Source organism: Lepisosteus platostomus, chromosome 2 (genome assembly GCF_059453375.1).
Source record: "Lepisosteus platostomus isolate fLepPlt1 chromosome 2, fLepPlt1.hap1, whole genome shotgun sequence".
Classification (NCBI taxonomy): Eukaryota; Metazoa; Chordata; class Actinopteri; order Semionotiformes; family Lepisosteidae; genus Lepisosteus; species Lepisosteus platostomus.
In genome coordinates, this window is record NC_142612.1 from 59,360,051 (window position 1) to 59,384,615 (window position 24,565).

A 24,565-nucleotide genomic window follows, 5' to 3' on the forward strand; every position below is an offset into this window, starting at 1 on the left:
AACTGCTATAGATAATCTGGTACAAATCTACAGACTCCAGACTGAACATTAAGAACACTGCAACACTTTCACAGATTGTACAACACATTAAAAACACTAACACACTCTCACAGATGTACTACATATTATCAACATTGACAAACTCTCACACACTGTACAGAAAATTAACAATACTGATACACACAGACTGCACATAATCAACCCTGATACACATTAATTAACAAAAAAGTCACAATGTCAAAGACTTTACATTAAAATGATTGACACGGATTCAGAGAAGTACTGTACATTAACAACACAGACACACTCCCACAAACTGTACCACACTTTAACAATACTGTGACACTCTCAAACTGTATAGCACATTATCAACACTGACACACTCTTGGGGACTGTACAACACATTATTATACACTCTCATAGACTTTACATTAGCAACACTGACACACTCTCCTAGACTACTACAGTTTCACATGAAAACAGTCTCTCTGACTATACCACAATACTGACACTCTCTCACAGACTATGTCTTACATTAACCACTCTAAAACACTCTTACTGTACTACATATTAACAATAATGACCAGCTTTCTCCAGCTCTACTGTGTGTTAACAAGAATAACACAATCTCCCCAAATTTAATCTACTTTAACAAGAGACACACTCTCCCCTATTTGAACTGCACATTAATAAAAACTGATACCCTCCCCTTTTCAACATTCCTGTACATCATAACACTAATGCACTCCCTTCATGTTTACTGCACATTCAAAAGTAAACTGAGTGTGACCGCTTCTTTCTTTTGCACTTTGCATTCTAACTTTTTTTTGCTAAATGACAATATATAACTTACATATACTGTAAATGAAATGTGTCCATGCACCTTTTTATTTTTTTTCCCACATTTTCATCATTGTAAATATACTTTGTACCTAAGCAATGTTATACTGACAGTATTTTGAAGTGAACAATTTGTGTTGTCTTACTGAAACTCTTTACTAGCTTTACTTGTCACTGAAACTGTGACAGTGTTTTGAAATGAGGTAAGGATGCCAAATATTCAGGGATCACACACAATGTGTTAAAGATCTGTTTAATGATCTTAAGAAAACTCAGCCACTTATTTAAACAAGAACAGTTACACCTATTTAGAAATCACTAAACTGTAAACAAGGAAACAAATGAGAACAACATTGCATTGTTTTCCAGAAGATTGTATTTATTTCCTCATTTTTTTCTCAACACTTCAGTAATGCTAAAATGCAGTGAACGCTCATTTAAAAATAAAAAATCTGTCAAGAATGGACTAAGGCAAGTAGTTTGAGTATATTGTTAATAATCAGCCCACAGCTGCTGAAAATGTTGCTTAAATATTTGTACTAGTTTTTATTTTTAGCTACCACTACCAGCTACATAAATATTATATTTCTATTTGTAAATTAATATAATTAATAACACTTGAAAGGGTTATTGTACCAAAATTTCCCTTTAGTTATATTATATTACATTTCACATTCATAATTCCATACTAATGGATTTAAAGAAGTAGAAAAACAGATATGAAGCTACATATCGCTACACCATAAGTGCATCTTTGGGCAGTGATACTAAATTCTGCATGCTGAAACAGAGCAGTCTACCACAGTTTGTTTACTGCTAACGCATGTTTTGGTGTGCATTCTACATGGCTGCATATGCAGATCAGGGAAAGCAATGGACCTAAACTAAATACCTGTGGCACACCATTACATCTCAAAATAACATGTTTCCTGTTTGCTAGCTAGTTCCCAATCCACCCTCAATCCCATTTATAGAGTTTGGAACTTTGTGTTAAATTTATCAGAAAAGTAGCAATAATGCAGCTGTATATCATATTTTCCTATCCACCTAGTTGAGGGGGTAAGTGAACATTCAAGTGCAAAACAGTATTCCATCTTCTTCCTAAGCATTCTCTGCATAGAACTCACTTACAGCAGTACATTTCCCATGAGATTTGAAGGTTCAAATTAAAAACAACGAACAACATATACTTAAGGAAACACAAATTATCTAAGTTCTTATTCACCACGGAAGCGAGGAACGCAGGAACCAAGGAAGAAGATTTGTGGATTTGTGGGAGGTATAGATTTTTGATGGACAGTTTCTGTTACACCCAGACCAGCAGAGGCCCGCAGCTCATGGCTGCCACAAGGGACTGCAACATATCCACAATCAACCCCATTCCTCCTGGAGCTCTGATTTAAACATGCTAGGGCCTACCTTAGCTGTGACTTTCTCCCTACCAGGCCAGCTCCCAGGTGTCTAATTAAAATATCTGTATGCCTTATTTAATCCCCAATATGCCACAGGAAAGGTGCTCTGTCATTGAACTGCTGTGTTTCTGCTACACTCAGTTCAGCTGCTAAGAGAAATAGAAAGAAACCCCAGACCCTGTGACCCGAAATCCGAGACCCAGGAACTGAAGGCCCCAAACCTGTCTGCATACTATATGCCCAGCACCTCTCTCATGGTGTCCTTCCCTGCCTGTTCCTGCCATGTGTCCAGATCCTGTCTCCAACCTACAACCCAATTGTGTTCCCAGCCAGCCTCGTCTCCACCCTTGGAACTTCAGCCTGTCAGCCTTCTGCCTGCCCGTTGTCCTGACATCCCTCTGGGACTCTGCTCCAGATCTGGACCTAAGTGCTCAGGTGCACCAGCGGTAAATCCACTCAGCCTGGTTCCTGGTGTGCTTCCGGCTGACCAATGGCATGGAACATGGAAAATGTGGGCTGACACATCGGTCATTATAAGTATTCACTGTTTCCTCACTTGAAAATATGTTCAAGCGCTTTCTAACAGAAGGGGGTTCTAATTCTTCACTGTGACACCAAATGTCAGACTGTCCTAGATAGGTCCACTCTTAGTGAAGCAAAGATTAACCCCCATTTAGTAATCAACTCTGGGATTTTGGGGAGATAATTCAGTTGTGCTGGTGTACAGAAATGTTACTAGAATAGACATTTAAATATCTGACTGATCAGTTTGAGCACCTGATATAACTCACAGTAACAGTGACTCCTCATATCTGTTCACCTTCGCTATGGAGGCTCACATCATTGAAACTTTCAGTACTGAACATCTACTCATCAGCACAGGGGGGTTTATAACGTATGATTATTGCCATTGACAAAAAGGGAGATGGAAGAACAGTGTTTGATTGAAATATAAAAAATTAGTGAGGTGGATGGAGGTGTTCTCTCCATTGTCCGTCAGCTGTATCATGTTTCTGTGTCAATAGAATTCACTCACAATCTAACCAACATGTCACAGTTTTAACTCACACGATCAAAGTTTCAATACAGTTACAACAGCTCTTGTCTCAGTCCCTTTATTTATCATAAAACTAAATTTTAATATATATATATATCTAATATAGTTACTATGGTTTGAAATTCATCATTTGAACATCATTTTATAATTGTAGAATTACTAGTGTTCATTGTTTTCTAATGTATATTTTATATTAAATTAATGAGAACAACATTAAAATTTTCTGTAATTTGTACATGATGAAGGTACATAAGGATGAAATAATTTTGTAATTGTTTTTTTGTATTTCTATATTGATTTACATTTAACGGAAAGGTAGATACACTATTGCATGTAAACGTAGTGTATTAAATTTTTCAATTTTACCCATTCGCATTTTAAGATTTAATTACATTTTTATTTTCTATTCCTTTCTAATTTATTTCATGTGTGTATTTCACTTGATTTTATTTCTATATTTCATACAAAAGAACAGTGACATGTCTTATTATATAATGCGATGTGTTATACTAATTGCCAGGCGAAGGTCTGAGGGAGAAGACGGAACCCCTTATATCTAAAATTTTGAGATCTAGAGCTGTTGGACTGTTATGGCCTCCCACCAGATTCTCTGCCTGTCTCCTGAAGACTTTGAAGATATTTAATTGTATTCCTTTCCCGCTGTATTCCTTTCACTCCAGGCCCTCCGAGAGCTCACATGAGGCCCGGGGCCATTTCACATTGTGAGGCCCCCCTCAAGAGGGGTAAAAAATTGTTTAATGTAAAGAATGGCATGATGGGAAGATTAAGCATTTTGAAACTCCTAAAGAGTGAGACTCCCCACTGAAAGGGGGATGTTTTTTCACAGCCATGGACTTGAGTCAAGAATCACAGTACATGGTGAAAGTTCCAAATTTGGCTCATGTTGAAAACTGCTGGCCCCCCCTCTCGTAAGGCCTGCTCCACCCTGAAAGAGCCTGGGGATTACCATGTGATTTCCTGTTTTCCATCTTTTTAGGGGGGGTTCTAAAAAAAAGCTTCTTTCTTTTGGTCATAACTGTTGGGGTGTGTGCATGTTTGATCTTATCTTTTAAACTGCTTGTTTACCAATTAAGCTAGATAGGTCTCCTCTCATTTCTGATTTTATGTTCCTATGGTCTATCCCCACTACGATACCTTAAGAAACTGCTGCTCCCAAAAATCTGTCTAGTTCCTATTATTAAAGGAATAAACACAAATTTTTACAAATACAGTATGTGAGATAACGTATGCCCTTTGTCCCTTATCCCTGGAATATCCCTAGATTTGTGTAAATTTAGTTGTCATTTACATTATTGTACAACATTCCTGTGAGCGAGGTTATGTTTGTCAAGATATGACAGGAAATCACAGTGGGCTGCATCTCTATTGAGTTACCTTCCCTAGTACTATAGAATTGGAAGCTGGTCTAATGACATTAAAGTCCTCTGATCGTGCCTGCAGCTTATTTCGGATGTCGATGTTAAACCATGGTTTCTGGTTAAGGAAAAAGCGAACTGTCTTTGTGTGTACACAGACATCCACACATTTCTTAATGAAATCGGTGACAGCTGTAGCGTGCTGTTTCAGGTTCGCTGATGAACGTTTAAACACGGCCCAGTCCACAGATTCAAAGCAGTCCTGCAGCACTTCATCTGTCTCCTCTGTCCAGTGTTGGACTGTTCTTGTGGACACATTCTCCCACTTCAGCTTCTGCTTGTAAGCCAGCAGGAGACGCACCTACAGATGGTCTGACTGCCCGAAGTGCGGGTGGGGGATTGTGCGGTAGGCGTCTTTGATTACGGCATAGCAGTGATCAAGCGTATTCACACCCCTTGTTGGGCAGAAGACATGCTGGTATTATTTCTGAAGAACTTTCCTAAGGTTGGCTTGATTAACGTCCCCCACAACAACAGATGCAGCATCAGAGTTGGCTATTTCATAGTTGTTAAGGTTGGCATATAATTCCCTGAGTGCTGTTTTCACGTCCGATCGGGGTAGAATATACACTGCAGACATGATAGCAGGAGAAAATTCTATTGGTAGAGAAAGGCCGACATTTTACAGTAAGATATCCAGGTCGGGAGAACAAAATCTCTTCAGAATTTTCAAATTTGAACACAAAAGAGTTGTTTATCATCAGATAAACACCACCTCGTTTTTTCTTACCGGCTCAGCCAGAGCAATCCATGCGATAGGTGGAGAATCTGTCAAGCTGCATGGCTGAGTCGGGTGTATTGGGGGTCTGCCAAGTCTTGATGAGACAGAGAATACAGCAATACCTGATGTCCTGCTGATGGCTTAACCTTTCCCTTAGCTCGTCCATCTTGTTCTCCACATACGTTGGCCAGGAGGACACTCGGGATTGGGGTCTGGTAGCCACGGCGCTTCACTCTCGCTTGAAGTCCTCCCCGTTTACCGCACCTCCCGGTCCGTCGTGAGGTGAGTCAGGTGGGGGGGTCCGTACCCAGAGGCACCCAGGATAGTTGACTCAGTTCCAAATAGGATATATCTGTGTTTAACTCAACAATTCTTGAACCAATGTCCATAAGCACTTGTCAGTCATAAATAATTGTTGAAAAAACAGACTGGACTCTGAAAACCCACAATACGAAACAGACAAAAATGAACAGACGAGGAGCCACACGCAACGTCGCCACTCTCCGGCGCAAGCAGCAAAGGAAAGTCCTTGCCTTCAGTTAAAAGAAATACACAAGACGAGGTTGGGATAAAGTAGAACGATTTGTAACACAAGTGATACACAGCAGCAAAGGTACGTCCATGTTTCCAGTTAAAAGCATTGCAGGATCGAGAAACCAAACACAGAGCAAGGCAAGAACTGGGGAAGCAAGGAACTCCAAGCAACTGCCGAGCAGATCACTTTAGACTTTAAATTTCTTGCTTCACCAGGAGAGGGAAGGATTATTCACAGGTGAAGCAAGCTTCCTGTCTGATTGCAGTTTCTTAGCAACCATCCTAACTGAGAAGTGGAAGAGGTCTGACCGGCTGCTGATGTAGAATTAGCCTACTCCACAGCACTCCTGGGAGAATGGGCATGATAAGTCAAGGTTTGTGTAGCTGGTGGTGTGTTGGTGTTCAGTATGATAGTGACATATACATACACACAGTGACACAGACACAAACAGGGAAAAAGTGGGTTCTTTAGTGCTGGGGGGTGTTCATTATCATGAAACGTATTTGAGGGGTGTTGTTACTTTTACTGTCATCTTTAGTATACATTTTGTATGTTTTCACACTTTGTATGGTGTGTGAAGCTTTAGCAAAAATCAAATATCTTGACAATGAAGCAGATGGGAATACAAATTTAAACTGATCTAAATTTGTTTTAAGGTGGGTGGAGAATATATAAAGATTGAAACAGAAGGAAAAAATGTGAGTTTATAATATAATTTAAACTTCACTCTTTGAATTAAATTATTTAAATACTACCATAGTACAGCAAAGTAGTGACACAGAGCAGCACTATTTTATTTTTCTTTGTAATTAATTACAAAATTAACTTCATTGAAGTTACGTCCACAATCCACAGTGATGAAGACATCAGTCTTGACACAGTCGTTTACTCAGTCCTATGTCAAACCTGACCCACCCAAAATCCCACACAGATGCCAAAAAACAATAACGGTGAGTAAATTTAATAATATTAATATAGATACATACCATAGAGGTGTGACTGAGTCACCCTCTGTTCATGAATCAGTAATGTGTTTGATCTCTCCAAACAGTATAACAGGAGACAGTAGCAGTAGGCCTTTTTTATGAATCCCATGTACAGAAGTCAGGAGAGATCTTAAGTGGCCTGATTGAAAACTATATCAGTGAACGTATACATATGACATGAGTCCTGGACTCCACTGTTTAAAAGTGAGACCTTCCTCTCCTCAATATCCACCCATATTCACATCTTCCTGGGTCACCAAGTAAGGGGGAGATCAGTTACAGTGTCAATGAAAGCAGAGAAAACATAAGAGTAAGGGTTCATACACAAGCAACCCTTCTGGGGAAAGATGTTGAAATATTCTTTCCACACTACAGACTCTGTGGTTACTGCTGTCCTCCACAAGTCATTCACCTCCACCTCCCAGTAGTGTCTCACTGTGGTCAAATCTTTGAGGTCAAGTCAAATCTTTGTGGACTGTCAGGGAGACAATCTCTTCCTATCCTCAGACAGAGAGAGGTAGGTTTGCTGTATCGGTGTCCAGAGTCACATCAGCTGTTGGAATGAATCAGGAGAGATCAGAAGAGTCTCTTGCAAATCATATGAAAATTACAATGTGTAAAATATAGTATGTTTATCCCTCAAGAAACAAAGACAAGTAAGTTAATAATTACTGAAATCAAATTAAATTATGATAATAAGGCTCTGGATAATCAAAAACACATAAATACTGACAGAAATATGTATTTAATTAAACATAAAAAGTAACAATAAGAGCAATTTAACAATGCTGAATATCATTGTATATACAGTACAGTATGTCTTTGTACAATGTATACAGAATGTATTATTTACACATTCTGCATACACTGTATACTGTATATAACGTGAATACATGCTGTACTGTATATACTATGGCATATATGTACATGTATACAATGTTTATAAAAGCATATTCTGCCTATAATATATATATATATTCTATAGATGCTGTACTGTACATATAGTGTATACACTGCATATGCTCCAGAAGAGGCTCAACAGCTACAGTATAACATAGCATGTCTTCTTTCTACTTTTCACTGAGCATTTAACCTTTACTTGTTCCTATACTGTATGTATATATATTATGTATATGCTGTGTATATACATACATTCTGTATATTTTACACCAATGAACCACTGATCCTAATTTTAATTTTTTTTTATTATTAATAAGCCCAACGCTGTCCACCAATTCTTCTCTGTGGTCAAGAGACCAAAAATTTTCTAAGACTTTTCAATTTTCAGTGTGGAAAAGGAACACCATTTCATTTATTGTGTTAAGTTTTCTTTTCAACTTGCAGATTTTAAACATTTATAAAAGAAACCTAACTTCATTTCTACACAATAGTGTTCCTGATGTTCTGTGATAAGTGAAGGCAGTCCTCTAATGGACAAGGTTGGGAACTGCAGCCTGGCCCTGAAGCTGACAGGGCAATATCAGTGATATTTCATACAGTACTTAATCTGGGTAGAACAGGACAATCAATCACAAACGTATTTCACAGAAGAGTTTATCAGCCTCGAAATACCGAAACCCAACATATCACTCCAGTCCCAAAGGTGTCCTGATAGACACTCAATCTTATTTAAACACACCACTGTGTCACTTGATGATCATAACTATGTGAGAACACCAGTTGGGCTGAAGAGAAAGACCACAAAGTTATTGCCCCTGTCCAGAAAGAGGAAACCCATACAGCACCAGTAAATATCGCTCCTAAACACACCATGAGCAACTGACTGATATGTCTGAACTGTTCTGAGAAAAAAAAATCCACAGAGACTCTAACTGACTTGATGTCATTAAAACACTTTCTGTAAAGACATATCAGTATTAATTACGCCCCTGAGAGAAAAACATAACTCACAGCTCAATATCCTACTGTCCCTTCCTCTCCCAATGCTGGCATGTGTAATTCAAATGATTATTTTTGCAGTACGCAAACAACTTTATTACCCTTACCCTGGAAAAAAACTACTTCAATTCAAATTACATATCCCCAAATGACTATATTGGTGTATTTTATTCACACAGATATTCTTAGATGTACAGTCAGTGTGTCACATTGAGTAAGAAGATAAAGACCCCAAGGACACAGAAGCTAAATTTACCTCAGCTGCCATGCAAAGACATGACAAATGCTAGGTAAATACCCCAGCATTCACTGCCAATGGTCATTACTGAACTGATATTGCAATGACTGACTTATTTTGAGTTAAACACACAATGGGTCTCTTACTGAACCCAGATCACTGCAGCCTCTCTCAGAAGTTAACACAGATCTTATTCCCCATCTTATTCAGATTTTATTCTCCCACCCAGAAAACAGACTCCTCACTGACGGATAAATACCCTTACATTCCTCCTCACACCACAACAAATACAGTAAGACACCTGATGGCAAAATATCTCAGACTCTGGAAGTGAGACAGTCCACCTAGTCTCTTAATGACTGGATCTGGGAGCTCTTTCAGGACATAGATCCCACAGATATTCTCCTCATCCTGGGAAGGGCCCTTTATTCCCACATTAATACACCCTGGTCTAAAGGCAGCACACAGGTGTGATGACACCATTGCATGAATCATGATTCGCTTAGTCAGCATGTCAACTTTGTGTGTTTTATTGGCATGTCACTAACTCTGGCAAACAGAATCCCACTTCTTTCACTGTTCTGAGTCTGTTATACAAAGTACCATTGCTGTATTTGTAATTGTTTATTGAAGCCATGTTGTCCACAATCCACTGTGAACATTGAGAGAGGACATTGGTCCCGATATAGATATCTACTTTTTCTGCCTAAGACCCACTAGAAAAGTGTCCAAGAAATGGCATATAACTATGTATATTAATGGTGAGAGCTGTGAGTTACCTTTTCTTCATGAATCAGTGATATGTGATTGATCTTCACAGCTGACAGGGGGCAGCACCACAAGGTCTTTATACTCATCAATGGTCCAGAAGAAAGGATAGATCTTCTCCCCCTGGTTAAAAACCATGTCAGTGAAAGTGTAGATATGAGTCCTGGAATCCACAGAGTAAAAAGAGACCTTCCTCTCCTCGATATCCAAATACACCCCCACCCTCCTAGGCAACACAGTCAGATGAGAAGAATCACACTCCAGCACCCAGTAGCCCTTCTCGGGAGAGAAAGTGAGTCCCCCCTTCCTCTCTGCAGAATCTCTGGTAACTCCTATTCTCCACTGGTCATTCAACTCCACCTCCCAGTAGTATCTCCCTAAGGTGAAGCTCTCCCTGCTCAGGACACAGGACAGAGAATCAAATCTCTGTGGATTGTCAGGCAGGACATGAGGCAAAACCTTCCATCTCATTTTTCTCCTATCCTCAGACAGGGAGAGATAACAAAATGCTGTATCGGAGTCCAGTGTCAGTTCAGCTGTGGAAATAAAACAGGAAACATCAGGAGGACAAAGAAGAGAATGAGGAAGAACTGAAATCTGTTTCTTAGAACCTGACCAGTCTTTTGAATAAAAAAAACAATTTTACCTTTACCTTTCCTTTTTTATATTTGTTGTATAAAACCAATAAAAGAATGCAGTTAAATTATTACTGTAGTATATATGAGAGTTAAGAATAGAGCTCAGCTCCTGTTTGTAATTAAGTGACAAGTGATGGAGCTGAACAAGAGAAAAATGGCAGTCCTGAAAACAACAAGGCAACATCTTACCTTAATATTTTTTTATATCAGTTTTTCATAAATTGTCTGTGTAGCAGAAGATGCTATGTCAACCATTGACTTATTCCACGGGAGAGTCTATGTGTGGAAACACAAACTATACTATACTGTATATCACCCCTGTCCTGGGAAGAGGACTCCTATGTGACAGGTACAGTAAGTATCCTTACCATGCAGAAACAATGAAGTAATATTGACACTCCAGTTAAACATTCAGCTATATCACTTAATGACCAGGACCATAAGAAAACAACAGCTGGACTGAAGAGACAGAGACCATTATTATTACCTCTGTTACAAGAAGAAGAATACCACCGCAAAACCAGTAAATGATACTTCTCTACTAACTATGAGAAACTAACCTTGATATTTAGAGTATGTGCTGTTCTGAAGTGAGGACACCACAGAGACATTCACTGACTTCAAGCCATTAAAACCCTGTCTGAGCAGTTAAAAGAGATGTTGTGATTACCTTTCTGTGCTTATTCACTAATAGCCCAATGTCCTCTCCAATTACTACTGTATGCTGAAGTGAGCGACATTACAATGTCATGGCTACTGTCAAGAAAACAGTTAACTCTGTTAATAAGCGCTTGTAAATGGAGGCCTTAATAATACAGGAAACACAGATAGCGAGATGTTTTCCCTTGGGAAAAGACCCATATTGAGTATTTTAGTTGAATACTCCCAATCACTTTGATGGGGAACTTTATTCTTGTAGAAAGATACAGTATATTTAAATACTCACTGTTTCATTATGTATGATCACTCTGGCCTTGAAACACATAATAATAACTAAATTTATTCTCCTTGCCCCAAGAAGATACCCCAGAATCTCAGGTAAATATCCTCCTCCCCCCTTTTATCGATGTTGTTGATTAATTAACTGATGTTGAAATAGGTGACCTTTTAAAGTATCTGAGTCTCTGAGACTCTTAGAGACAACTGCAGTATTATTTATAGTCAGTCCTTTATTAAGCATATTACATTTGTGAGACTGAGCTTCACAAAGTCAACAAAACCTTTCTAATACCCACAAATAAAGCCAAAGAAAATGAAGTAATGAAGAAATACAAACAATAGTGTACAAAGCAAGTCAGAACTGTCTTTCCTATGACAATAGGACATGTGATATTTTTTAGTTTTCCTTTTGCCCTGATTATCGAAACAGAACAAGTCATAACACTTTCTTTCGGCTGACTCATCAGCCTAGTTGATTGATTTATTTCTCAAACAAGAGAGGCCTACAGAGTAATACTGCTCATTCTCACAAGAGGCTATGTGTGTTAAACGACAGGGGAGGAGTAAGACAGTGTGAGTGAAGGAGTGAGTGCACAGGCACACTTCTTTCACACAATGGTTTTAGGGGGTTAATTTCCATCACTGGCTGAATCAATAATGTAAGCTTGAAGAGATTTATTGTCATCATCAGGGCCAATCTGTCAAGTGTCAAGACCCCAGCCCCGTCACAAAGTTTTCCATTATTTATACAAAGGTGCCTCCAATTAGCCTCCAATAAAGTCACATCTTGTACTCCAGTGTCAGTGTGGAAAATCACTGAAGAGCTCACTGAAGATTAACGGGAAACTTTAGTCTTATTTTATTACAAACAGGAGTGAGATTTTTTATGATTCAAGTTGCTTTTCTTACACCCAATAATATATATATATTTTTTTTTTATATTCAGCTATCATTTCTATTTCGAGAAAAGGCTATTTTTAGGTCAGCTGTTTATTTTTTTTTGTGTTGTTTCATCTTTCTTTGGTATGTGATTGGCTAATTAAAAACACAATGCAATTAAACATAAATTGGGAAAGTAGCAATAATTAGATTTATTTTCATGGGAAATGTATGTATGTTTCAAAAGAAGATTTACGGATGTGTCTTCCCAACAAGTCATTCTGAAACCCACTGGCAAATGGGCACTGGTAAATTATTTAAGCAGATGATATGACCTATACATACAGTAATTTAACTTTTGGGACCAAACTCTTAAGTGTCTTGAGGACCAACACTTAAATGGTAATTATTAATTTGCAGTTTTCCCACTCATTACAAACAGCTAACATAAGACTAACTGGATTGTAGCTCTCCACATCCAGGGTTGAAGATCCCTGTTTTAGCCTCTCATGAAGGTGTTGCATATTATCTTTGCATACAATTATTTTTTTACACTGGCCTGAAAGAACCCTCTACTGGCCAATTGACAAACATAGGATGGAGCTCCAAGGGAGATTCTATGGGAGATTTTAAAGACACATGTATCTGTAGTACAGGTATAGATATAACAAGCTTTGATTTCCAGGGTTTTCCAGGGACAGTAGAGATGTATTTACCAAATCTTTATCTTCAATAGATAACAGACCTACCTGCAGCACTGCACAGCCACTGCCATTCTGGAATACAGAGATACAAACACAGTTAATCAAAGCCAAACACAGGACTCCACATTAGGAATAAGATGTCAGTCTAGTTATTGCTGTACATCAACAGACACTAAATATATTGTACATACGTGATTTAGGGACAGCAAAACTCTTCACCGCCTCTGCAGAGAAAGAAGATGATATTCATTGTGTTATGTTTCTTCTCACCAATTACTAGCATTGCCTAAAATTAGTTCATTTCAGAATCCCATTGCAGTGTGAATCAGAGAGTGAGAGTGAACAACAGTGGCTGTAAGACTGGTGTCTCAGTCAATAAAACTGAGCAGAACAATTTATTAAGTCAGACATATCACAGGACACCCTTGGTGTCTGGTCCTTCAGCCATCGAGAAAGATAAGTAAGACACTTCATAGAACCATCACCGATACAATAAGCTGTTCATTGTTTAGTCACACAAGTGACGGTGTTGTCTGCTCTCACAGACTGATTGACCTACTGTGTACCCATAGTAACCAGTATCACTGACTGAGATACAGAGGTATCCTGCTCACTGGGCCACACTGCCTGATCTCTGGACAACAGCTGGGCCAGTGAGGGATGACCAGTCATACACCATAGAGAGCACTTCTCCACACCAAGCAAGATCCAGGAAGACTGATACACAGACAGTCTCAGTCTAACACAGATATGCTCTCAGGTGACCTGTTGTCTGAAGAATCTGCAGAGTCTACAGCACTTAAGACCACTGACTGACAGCAGGTAAGAATATCCTTGTAAAACATATCACTCTCCAAAGGTGTGTGTAAATTCAAAAATATGTAGTAAATCTCAACTGGGAATTAATTAGTTCCTTTTGTTGTTAAAGGTGATTAAAGGTATTTTAAAACACAATCCTCCACTTCATAATACAGCTACTGTAAATTTTGGCTATGAATAGTATTTTTCCAACTTATCAGGCAGCACCTTAGAAAACCATTGAGCCTTAGAACACCACTGAACACCAGAGAGCTTTACTGTAATGAGAATGAACAGTCTACATAAGTTTTGAATCCTTTATACATACTTACACTTACCTAGTTCTCTATGAAGTAAGGGATTGACTGCAAATAATAAGACATTTATTGTTAGATGGACTAATATAAAAAACAAGATAAAATATAATTTAATACACAACCCTGTTTAGGTACAATCTGTTATCACCACATATTAAAATAATAAAAGGATAAAAAAAGCATTTGTTTCCTTCAGTATACTGACTAAAATTTAAAATCAGAATAAAATCAGAAATCTTTCATTTAAAAATGAAGTCAAATGACATTTATATTCATAAAATTAAACATAATGTATTATTTACTCACCCATTAATATATACATAGTCTCCTCCTCTGTAACAAACAGTGCAGTCAGTTAATAGTGATACGGGCCCCTGCACTGACAATGACTTTTAAACAGTCACACTAATATAGTATATCTCAGATTCCAACAGTGTATTCAATAATACTGATACAGGATGCTACACATACACTTCACATGATTTCACCTTATTTTCTAACTGCATCATCTAGTTCTGGCAAGCATCTAGTACTAGTAACCTCAGCGGGATGCCATCAAATGGCACACACAGATACTGATAAAAATGCAGACACGCACACACATACACACTCATATAGCAACTCAGATCCAGAATAGAACCCAGGCCCAGTTCTGAGAGGCATGCCACAGCAGAAGTGATACACAGCAAGCAGATTTAGGGAGGTCTCTGATAAGGATGAGAAGCTTGAGATGTATATTTTCTGTGTATAGTTATAACATTTTGAACACAATACACTGAAAATGTAGATTGAAACTTTTCCCAAAGGCTTTAACGGTGGTTAACTCTAAACAACACTGAGGCATAATAAAAACAAGATTTCATAATCTGTCAAATAATGGTGTTAAAAACCCCTCCTAGCACACGTGTTCAGACACACATATATAATGACCACTTACTGTCCATTCTTCTCCACTGGATCACCAGAAGTGTTGATGCTGCTACAGTAATAGTTACTATTAAGAACAGAGACACCATCCATCCTGAGGGTCCAGGAAAAAAGTCTCCTAGGAAAAGTCACAGGAATATTATTCAACAGGAGCATGAACATGAAGTCAGGGACACAGATACAGGGAAGAAGACCCTTCTGCCTTCTCAATGGACTCCCATTGTGCAGTATCATTACATCACAAAGTTTTCTAAGAGGTTTCTCACTGGGAATGACTTGGATAAATGTATTAACTATTACTATAAACTAGGTGGTTTAAAATTTAAAATTGTAAAAATGAAAACAAACTAAGTTCTACAAGCAAATTGATGAAAGTTAATCAAATGCCCCTCAACAGCCAGGGAATTTCACATATACTGTAGCAGCACATATTTTCTTTTTTATCGGACACAGACCAGTAGTAATACACAGGCAGCAAATCGATACTTATATAACAACACACAACATTTTGTGACTTGTAAAAATATTCACAGATCTGTGAGATCCAGAGTTCTGGATTTTCATACATGGAAAATATCTCTTGTTGACAAATGATGCAAAAAAAAAGATCATAAAGACAAGGAGGGAGCCTGTGTCTCATCAAAAAAAAATATACTCAGGGATAATTCTCTCTCTAAATGGTTCCTAAACAAATGGGAAGTTTTGCTTCCCTATTACAAACAAAAAGAGATGTTTGGTGTTTTTGCAAGCAGGAAAATTTCATTTCCTCAAATTTAAGACAGCAATCTCTTTCTTCATTATCAATTTTTGCCCATGTTTAGTGGTTCATGGATATTATAAAATCATGAAAGCTGTGCAAACACCATGAATAATTATCATTGTTTTCATCATCAAAGAACAGAGGCTGTTGTTTCAAATCCAAACACAAAAATGGTTCAGATGTTCAATATTTATCATGAATTCCATAGTAATCCTAAATATCTCAGAAACAAAAGCTCAAAAAGCTGTAAAGAGCTATAATTAATAGTATACCGTTTGAGTGTGGTCAGTGACCAGGTTGTGTTACATCCTGGGTGTGTGTAATACTGTATATCAGGTGAGCTCTGGTGTTCATCATTAATACTTACTCGGAATGTGGAGCTGAGATCCCCAGTCTGGTTCAGGTAGAACACTTATAATCATACAGGAGAAGACATTGGATTCCTGTTTGACTGGGATGTAGCTGCTCACATTCAGGAACTCCTGACTGTCCTTTTCCACTGTGGTTTTGGAAAGGGATGTCACATCGTTTCCATCCCTGTCTATCCAGATCACTGCAGGTTCGGGATACCACCCCTCTGATCTACATAGCAGCTGAGTCTGATCTCCTCCAGGGGTGTGGAGAGACATTGAGGGCTGGGAGCCCAGGGCTGTGAATTCATCACAATATAATATATGGTGAGATATTTCAGAGCTTACAAAAGCAAATTGGAGTAAAATGTAATCAGGATGGCCATCATGTCTGTGTGTGTAGGCAAGAGGTTTGGCACAGGGAGAAGAGTGAAATGATGTTCCTACTGTACCTGTGCAGACTGGAGGTGTATGTACATAGTGCTGTGTTGTTCCATGTTGTGTTATTTATTATATTTTTTATTAACACTTTATGTTAATAACACATATTAGGAGTAAATATGTGGACTGTGCTGACATCACAGCTTAGGCACCTCTGTGCTCTCTAATGTCCCTTCCTGTGAGGACTGGGAGTTTTTGTGTTATTTTTTTACTGTGTTTCTATCCATCTGCGGCCTTTATGACAGCTCAGAAAAGTCCTAGATGAACCCATATTGGGAGTGAAAACAATCTGGTATCCAGTGTACGGTGAACTTGTTCTTGATGTTTACTGCTGCTGAGATAATGAGCAAGTAAAATACAGAGTGTCCATGCTGTTTTCATACTTTTGTTTTTTTATTCACTCAATAGAGTATATTAGAATTTATTTTCATGTGGTTTACTATCCAAATAAGAGAACTAAAATTGTGTTGTTTAACTCAATACATTAGTTTCATATGAGGAGTATTGCAGAAATTTCAAAAATTACTGTATGCTTTTACAAGTCAGTTCTGTCCTGGTAGTGGGGGGTTAACAGTACAATACAATTTTGTCTCCTATGACATGGACAAGTCTTGAGGACTGAAGTAGAACATTATTTCTCCTGTTAAAGATTAAGATAATTGATTTATTTTATCTAATTACATTCCATACCACCATTAAGGTGGTATGGAAATATCCATATCCATTCTAAAGTAGGGAGCTGATTTAAAAAACAAAGAGTCACTTATTATCTGGATGTTTTCTCAATAATGCATCTGATAAAACTGTCTCTTCTGGAGACACCGTGTCAACACTTAATGAGTGTCCAATTCAACCTCCTGCAGGAAAGGTAAACACACAGATGCTCCAAATGTTAGATACCAAATAAAACTGAGATATTCCAAAATTATGACAAATACAGCCAAAACTACTCAGAAACAGGATTGATTCAACTCATAAATCAACCCCAAACTCAAGCTTCAACAGTTGTTCTAGGTTTCAAGAACATGTTCAGCTGAATGACAATCAACACCGAGGACAGCTTCCTCAACCATTAGACCACTGAAAAATAAAGTCTGATGTCAAACCTAATCTCACCCTATTCTTGTCACCAGAGTGTTCCACTAGATGTCTCGATCGCATTGCCTTATACAGGTATTAGTATATTAACATTAAGGAACCTTAATTATAACTCAGAGACCTTTGCCGCCTTATAGTGTCCTCTCCTTTTTCCTAAAAAAATTGATCCTTTTGCCACCTTCTTTACACCCATTGACACCCATAATGACAAACGATATTTGTTCCAACTAGCTGGAAGCTGAAGGCACTAGAGTAATCTATCTTCTTCAGGGTATGCCCTACATACTCTATTCTCAGAATATAACCCACTTGCAGAAAAAGTGCAACATACACTACATCACTGACACCACTGTAGCCTCAGGGTTGTTGGTCATTCACTGGCTAATCTGAATGGGACACACTGAAGGTTGTAGACAGGTTTGATAGAACCTATTGTGTTTAGCATAGAGATATTGGTGCAGTGATGTTTAGCCTTTATTTTATTCAAGAAATCAGGTAAGAAGTCTGGGAAATTTCTCACCTCTTACGCCAAGGTTTATTTGAGTATCTTCATAATGTTCAGTAGACTCCACCAGACATGTGTACTGTCCATGGTCAGAGTGTTTCACATCCCTCAGTTTTAGAGACACATTGCCATGGAGAAGCTCATCTGGGAAAAGTTCAGCCCTTCCCCTGTAGAATTCGTCCTGCAAATCGCGGTTGTACCTTTTGTTTTTGAATAAGATCACAGGAGATGCAAAGTTTTTTTTAAACCACCTGATCTCCAGGTCCATAGTACTGATGTTTGGTGAGAGGTAACAGGGCAGAACAGTGTCTTCACCTGGGAAAACAACGACAGGAACATCTGGACCAACAACCTGAAACTTCTCTGAAAAAGAAAGAAACACAGCTTACATGAGCCTTCAACCTCTACACAGACAGACAGAAACACTGATACAGGTTAACAGACTAATTACTGGGGGAATAAAGAATGTCACCATACAACATTTTAAATGAACAGCCCCTCCCTGATTTAGAACCACAAGTGACTGAGTAGAACTAAAGTCCTTTGTCTCAACATCTGCTCTATTTCACACCAGTGATCCTCAAACTGGGGTCTGGATCTCTGACCCAGGACAATCCTCACCTTCACTCAGTGATAGAAGTGCTGCGACTGAATTCAGTGAAGTTCTGTTACTCTGCTCGTAGGTAAGAAGAGACTCTTTGTGTCTCTGATTGTTTTCTCTGAACCTTTATATACTGAAATATTTCGGATACACGGCTCCAGATTTAACATCGAATTACTTTCCATACCACCATATCCAAAACATATAGTACTGAAATGCAATAAAATTCTGAAACAATTACATAAACAACTTTGAGATCAAAATATCAATAAACAACTACAAGCTTCAAGTACAGTCTGTGACAACCTCCTATCATTTATTGGAAAGTTTCAGACGTAATAGACTCACATCCTAGTCATTATAAAACACCAAGAAGATGCTCTCTTCACAGTACCTATGCAGAAGACAGAGAACCCATTGAGAAGTAGTAGATTCACAAAGAGCCAATCTGATTTGTTAGGCATCTCTGAAAGACAAACAAGTTAGTCAGTAAACATACTGAAACAATACTGAAGAGAGTTATTCTTTACAACATTATTATTTAGAAAAACAGAGTTACTGACATTACTGACAGAAAGACAGTGAGTTGTGTCTCTCACCACTCTAACTACAGTATTATAGACACTCAGAAAGATAGTAAAACTGCTGTAACGTTGCCATAGCCAAAATGTAACTGTAGTGGCTCTCTGAAGGCACCAGTTCTGTAGGGTTTGGCCATTTACTGAGACAATTATTAATTGTAGCAGTAAATCACAAAGTTGATTCTTTTGATGGCTTTAGAATCCAACCATGCGACATAACTCAAACAACGCACACACACAGGTACTAATACACGAAGATACATTTATTAATACATAGAATATGCATGTAAACCTAACAGATCTTATCGAGAGGGTTATCAGAATACAAAAGGTATATATTCAGTCAGTTACAAAGTGTTACACATATCAAGAGGTAATACGTTCTGTATATCATTCATTAAGACCGTTTCGTAAATGAACTTGGTTATAACTTCTACATTAGATACTCAAAACAAGTACATAACTCTTAGGAATTAAATTGATATCAACTGGTTGGGATAACAATTGAATTCTCGAGCTGTAATGCAGTGAAGTTGAATACTCATCCAATCTTTGGGGATTCAGATCTTCCTGCGGGCACAAAGAAACAGTTGCAGGCTGTTGCTGTCCAATCCGTGCTCTCTGGCGCGGTGCGCTGCTGATGCTCACTGACCGGCTAGTTGGTGTTGGCTTTAGCTAGCAAAGTTTGTGCACAGGAGAAAAGATGACTGTGGGTCCCAGCAAGTCAGGAAGAGGACCGGTTCGTTCCTGATGAAGAGCTAGTTCTGAATAGTGATTCAGCTGTCCACAGTTCTGACCTGTTCACGAGGCCTGCTGCTGGTGCTAACCTCGGGTGGATCCGCTGGTTATTCTCTGGCAACCTCCGCTCTAGACTCTTAGAACAAAGGAAAGTTCTGGCACTCGGACACACTGGCCGTTCCATGGTTGTCCGTGCTGAGTCTCAGGATGGTCAGGAGGCGCGCTGCGAGAATGTCCTGCCCTTGGGAGCCTTCTGCTCCTGGGCCGTCCTGCCCTGGAATTCTCCTTTGAATTCCCTTTAGAAAAGTCCACAGAATTCTCCTGAATCCCCTCTGAATCTTACTGAATCTCTCAGGCTCTCTGTGTTGCCTGTTTTTACCTGGAGGAACTTCAGCTCGTAGATTGGCTGAAAGTTCCATGGGCATCAGAGTCCCACGTGGGTTACTCGGCCCTACCAGTCCCTGATTGGTTGATCAAGGTGAGATATGAGTCACTTACTCCTGACACTTAGGAATGCAGTCCAGATGTCCATCTGGCACTCCCTAGACAGATAGGCGCCAATGGATGACCATTGATCATGATAGCCAGGCTTAGCTAAATGCATCCCCCTTTGGGAGCTGTCCTTATCAAAGGGACCTTAAATCAGCCTGCATGAATAGTTTCTCTGTGGCTGCACCACAGAGATGAACAGAGAAATGGGGCCACATTTGGGAAGCTCAGAAACACTTAATTCTGCCTTATTAATAAGCCTCGCCGCTACACTGCTGTGAGAGAGAAAAGTATAATTCATTATCAAGTTGCATATAGAATGTTTACAACACACAGTTCCAGATGAAGATGACTTGCAATCTGTTCTGTCATCCTCAGAGTGTATAGGATACCTGTTTTAGAAGGGAGAGTCTTTAAGGTATGGGTGACAAATCAATTTCAGATTTGACGGATGTGACAGACCCCAACTGCTTCTGCTCAGCAATTAAAACCAAGCATCAACCTTGAAGGGGAAGAGAATGACCAGGTTAACTCCTCTGTTCAGGACATCATCGAGATGTATACTTAAGTCACCACAGGAAAACTGCAACAGATAAGTGAGATACCACAGCAGCTAAAATCCATTACTACCCTAACCCTAAACCTGCACTATAAAAAACAATCATTACACATTACTGAATTAAACCAGGAGTTTAAGTATTTCAGTAACTTGCAAATGTACTCACATCCTTGCTATGGTATCACAATTTTCCCAAATTGGAAAATGGTGTGATGGACCTCTCAGGAGTTGTGTTATGCGGCCTAAGCACTTGTAAAATCACAACGGCCCACAGATGTATCATGAAAGGAGACTGACAGACAATGCCTTTATTTATTTAAGCCTTACTCTAAACTAACACCAACTATCACTATGAGCCCTTTAATATGTCATGCTAGTCTAAATTAAATTAAACTTTGAATATAACTTTCACCCATTCACCAATTAAGCACAAAAATTAAATCATTAATTCACTACATGTAATCCCACATACAAATAATAGAGGCCTTAATGACTTTTAGTCATTAAGTAATTTTTTCTTATTGGATTTGGTTGAGCTCTCTCAACTTTCTTGGTAATTGCTTGGTATTTCAGCTTTTTTCCACAGATTTTAGTAGAATTGAAGATTGGACTTCTGTTTTGGAACATTGACCTGTTGAAGCGTACTTTTTCTTCCCAGTTTTAAGTCTTTAGCGGATGAAATCAGGTTTTCCCTCTCAAGCTTGCCTGTACTTTGCCTGTACCATTTTCCCCTCAGTCCTGAAGCACATCTCAGTCCCTGCTAATGACAAGCAGCCTGATGTGACAATATGCTCCCAACTCCATGTATGACAGGACAGTGGTGTGCTATGTTAGGTTTGTCTAGACTTGTATTTAGCTCAATACATTCCAGTGTTGTCTCATCACAAAACATTTTGCCATGCTTGATGCATCACTAAAAAGCTGTGTTGCTTTTTTTATTCAGTAATTGCTTTCTTCTTGCTACTTCTTGCCATAAATGTCCTTCTTATTCAGCTGCTCAGTTTGGAGGAACATCATAAACAAGGCAAGGTCTAGGTGGTACTGTATATACTGTAATGTACCTTTAATTTCAATATGATTGAGTAGACTGTGAAGAGATTAAAAAGTGTTGTAATAATGTTGCACCCTTCGCCCAACACAAAGATGTGTGAAACCATGAGAACCCAGACCGAGAGTACTTAATTAATTGCGTGGCTCATTATCATCAGCAGCCATATAACCCTGCAACTTACAACTGGCAACCCACTGAAGCTCAGCAGATGTGAGCCTGGTCAGTACCTGAAGGCGAAACCTTCTGGGAAAAACTTAGGTTGCTGCTGGAAGAGGTGTTAGTGGGGCCAGCAGGGGGCGCTCACCCTGTGGTCCATGTGGGCCCTAATGCCCCAATATAGTGACGGGGACGCTATACTGTAAACAGGCGCCGTCCTTCGGATGAGATGTAAAACTGAGGTCCTGACTCTCTGTGGTCATTAAAAATCCCAGGGTGTTTCTCGTAAAGAGTAGGGGTGTAACCCTAGCATCCTGGCCAAATTTCCCATTGGCCCTTACCAATCATGGCCTCCTAACAATTCCCATCTATGAATTGGCTCTACTCTGCTCTCCTCCCCACTAATAGTTGATGTGTGGGCAGCATTCTGGCGCACTATGGCTGCCGTCGCATCATTCAGGTGGACATTGGTGGTGGTGCAGGGGAGTCCCAATTACCTGTAAAGCGCTTTGAGTGGAGTGTCCAGAAAAGTGCTATATAAGTGTAAGCAATTATTATGATTATTATGATTATTTTGTACATCTGAATTAATTCAGGTTAGCCACAACAGAGGATTTGAATATTTATGCAATCATGACTTTACTATTTTATTTCATTTTAATTTTTTGTTTTCTTTTTGTTTTTTGTTTGATTTTACTTTTGCTTTGAATGTATGGAGTAGGTTGTGAACTTAATTCCACAGAGTATCAACTGCTACTTCAAAGTCAATGACTGCAACCTTTAAAGATGCAAAACGTGAAAACTGTGCAAGCCTCTGAATAATTCTGTAAGGAAATGTATCCATTGCTTACAGGCTCCTTATACGTCTAGACAAAAGGGAGTAAGTTTTACACTTACCTGTGTTATACAATAGTTACCAGTTTCAAACTTTCAAGTTTTTATAATGACAGGATGTTTGCCAATGTTAATTACAATCTAGACAGTGGGAAAAAAAGGTTTCCATATTTCTGTTCTGAGATGTTGTTCTAAGAGAATGAGTTATTAAACTACAAGAAACAAAGAGGAAGACAAAATTTACTGTTTTCCACTGAAATAAGGAGAAAGCTGTAATGTCAGACACCTTTAGATACACATAAGTCACCTGTTGAGTGAATACTGTCAGACTGCTACTGTATAGCATATAACTCTGAAGTTAACTGGTAAGAAAATGAAAGGATACTTACTGTTAAATTACATTTGAAAACCGATCAGATCTGAAATCGGAAATGCTGTTCTATATTGACTCTCTGCTGTTCTGCTAGAAAAAACGAAGTTGGTTTTAAGCAGTTTTGAGAGCTCTAAAAATCATATTAGAGACGATAATTTACTTTATGACACCCGCCCTGTTTTTTTCTTGGATTGTTACAAAATGAATTGATCATGTGACTTAACTCAAGTTTATTTAAAGGGGAACTGCAACACTATTTTTATATTTCGGGTTAGAAAGTTTTATGACAGTATGTCTAACCACAATAAAAGTAAACACTACACAGTAATTTGTAAAGCCTTCAATGTACATCACAAAATAGACGACGTTTCCAGGTACCGTATGTGCAGTGCCATATTCTGCGATTCAGAATAAGGCAACAAACTTTAAGTGACGTAAAGTTGCCCTACTACATTGGAAACAAGCAGGCTTGTGAATACATCTCTTTTAATCCAACAGAAATATTGCTTTTGACTTTGTTGCGAGGGTCTTTGTGAACTTTGTACATACAGTACTTTTTCTGCTGCAGTATTCAATAAGGTGGACATACAGAACTGAACTGGTTTGAACTGGAATGGAAGAATGCTGGACACAAAGGCTACTATGTAATTCTATACTTTGTTATATAGGAACACCTTCTATGAAACTACATAACCAATTGTATTAAAATAAGTTATCTTTGGCAATTAGGGAACAGGAAGATGAGCATGATCCTGAAATTCTGCCAATCTGATAAGCACAGAGAAGTGTGATAAATATCAGAAAATATTAAGGAATGTTCTAATTTAATTGCTTTGAGAAAAATAAACCAAGCATCTCCGTGTGTTTTGTTCCCATGCACATGAAATAAATACTTCTTTTAATTTCTGAGATGGTTTTGCTAATAAATGAAACTT

At 38.6% G+C, this 24,565-nt stretch overlaps 1 protein-coding gene across 7 annotated transcripts; it reads right to left on the minus strand.

Annotated features, from left to right (window-relative positions):
- Positions 1–6,771: 6,771 nt before the first annotated feature.
- On the minus strand, positions 6,772–23,824 carry LOC148676631 (butyrophilin subfamily 1 member A1-like). Of its 7 annotated transcripts, none has more exons than XM_088609947.1 (13): positions 23,647–23,824; positions 21,922–21,973; positions 21,050–21,159; positions 19,244–19,315; positions 18,264–18,611; positions 16,222–16,503; positions 15,105–15,212; positions 14,474–14,500; positions 14,189–14,215; positions 13,244–13,276; positions 13,098–13,124; positions 9,904–10,428; positions 6,772–7,540 (listed from the first exon to the last, which is right to left on the minus strand). In XM_088609947.1, exons 4-12 carry the CDS (start codon positions 19,311–19,313, stop codon positions 9,911–9,913), a joined length of 1,440 nt encoding a protein of 479 aa, XP_088466073.1. In that variant the 5' UTR covers positions 19,314–19,315; positions 21,050–21,159; positions 21,922–21,973; positions 23,647–23,824; the 3' UTR covers positions 6,772–7,540; positions 9,904–9,910. The 7 variants fall into 7 exon arrangements, with proteins under 7 accessions (XP_088466073.1, XP_088466064.1, XP_088466102.1 ...); XM_088609938.1 differs by having other exon boundaries at positions 21,922–21,976; XM_088609976.1 differs by lacking the exons at positions 21,050–21,159; positions 21,922–21,973 and adding an exon at positions 20,992–21,049.
- Positions 23,825–24,565: the final 741 nt, after the last annotated feature.

Excerpts from the sequence above, each read along its gene's own strand:
- LOC148676631 (XM_088609966.1), bottom strand. The coding sequence starts at position 19,313 with ATGCCTAACAAATCAGATTGGCTCTTTGTGAATCTACTACTTCTCAAT. Across the intron at positions 16,504-18,263 it reads AATAAACCTTGGCGTAAGAG|CCCTGGGCTCCCAGCCCTCA; the intron begins GTGAGAAATTTC and ends ATGAATTCACAG. Across the intron at positions 13,125-13,243 it reads TTTTGCTGTCCCTAAATCAC|AATGGCAGTGGCTGTGCAGT; the intron begins GTATGTACAATA and ends TCTGTATTCCAG.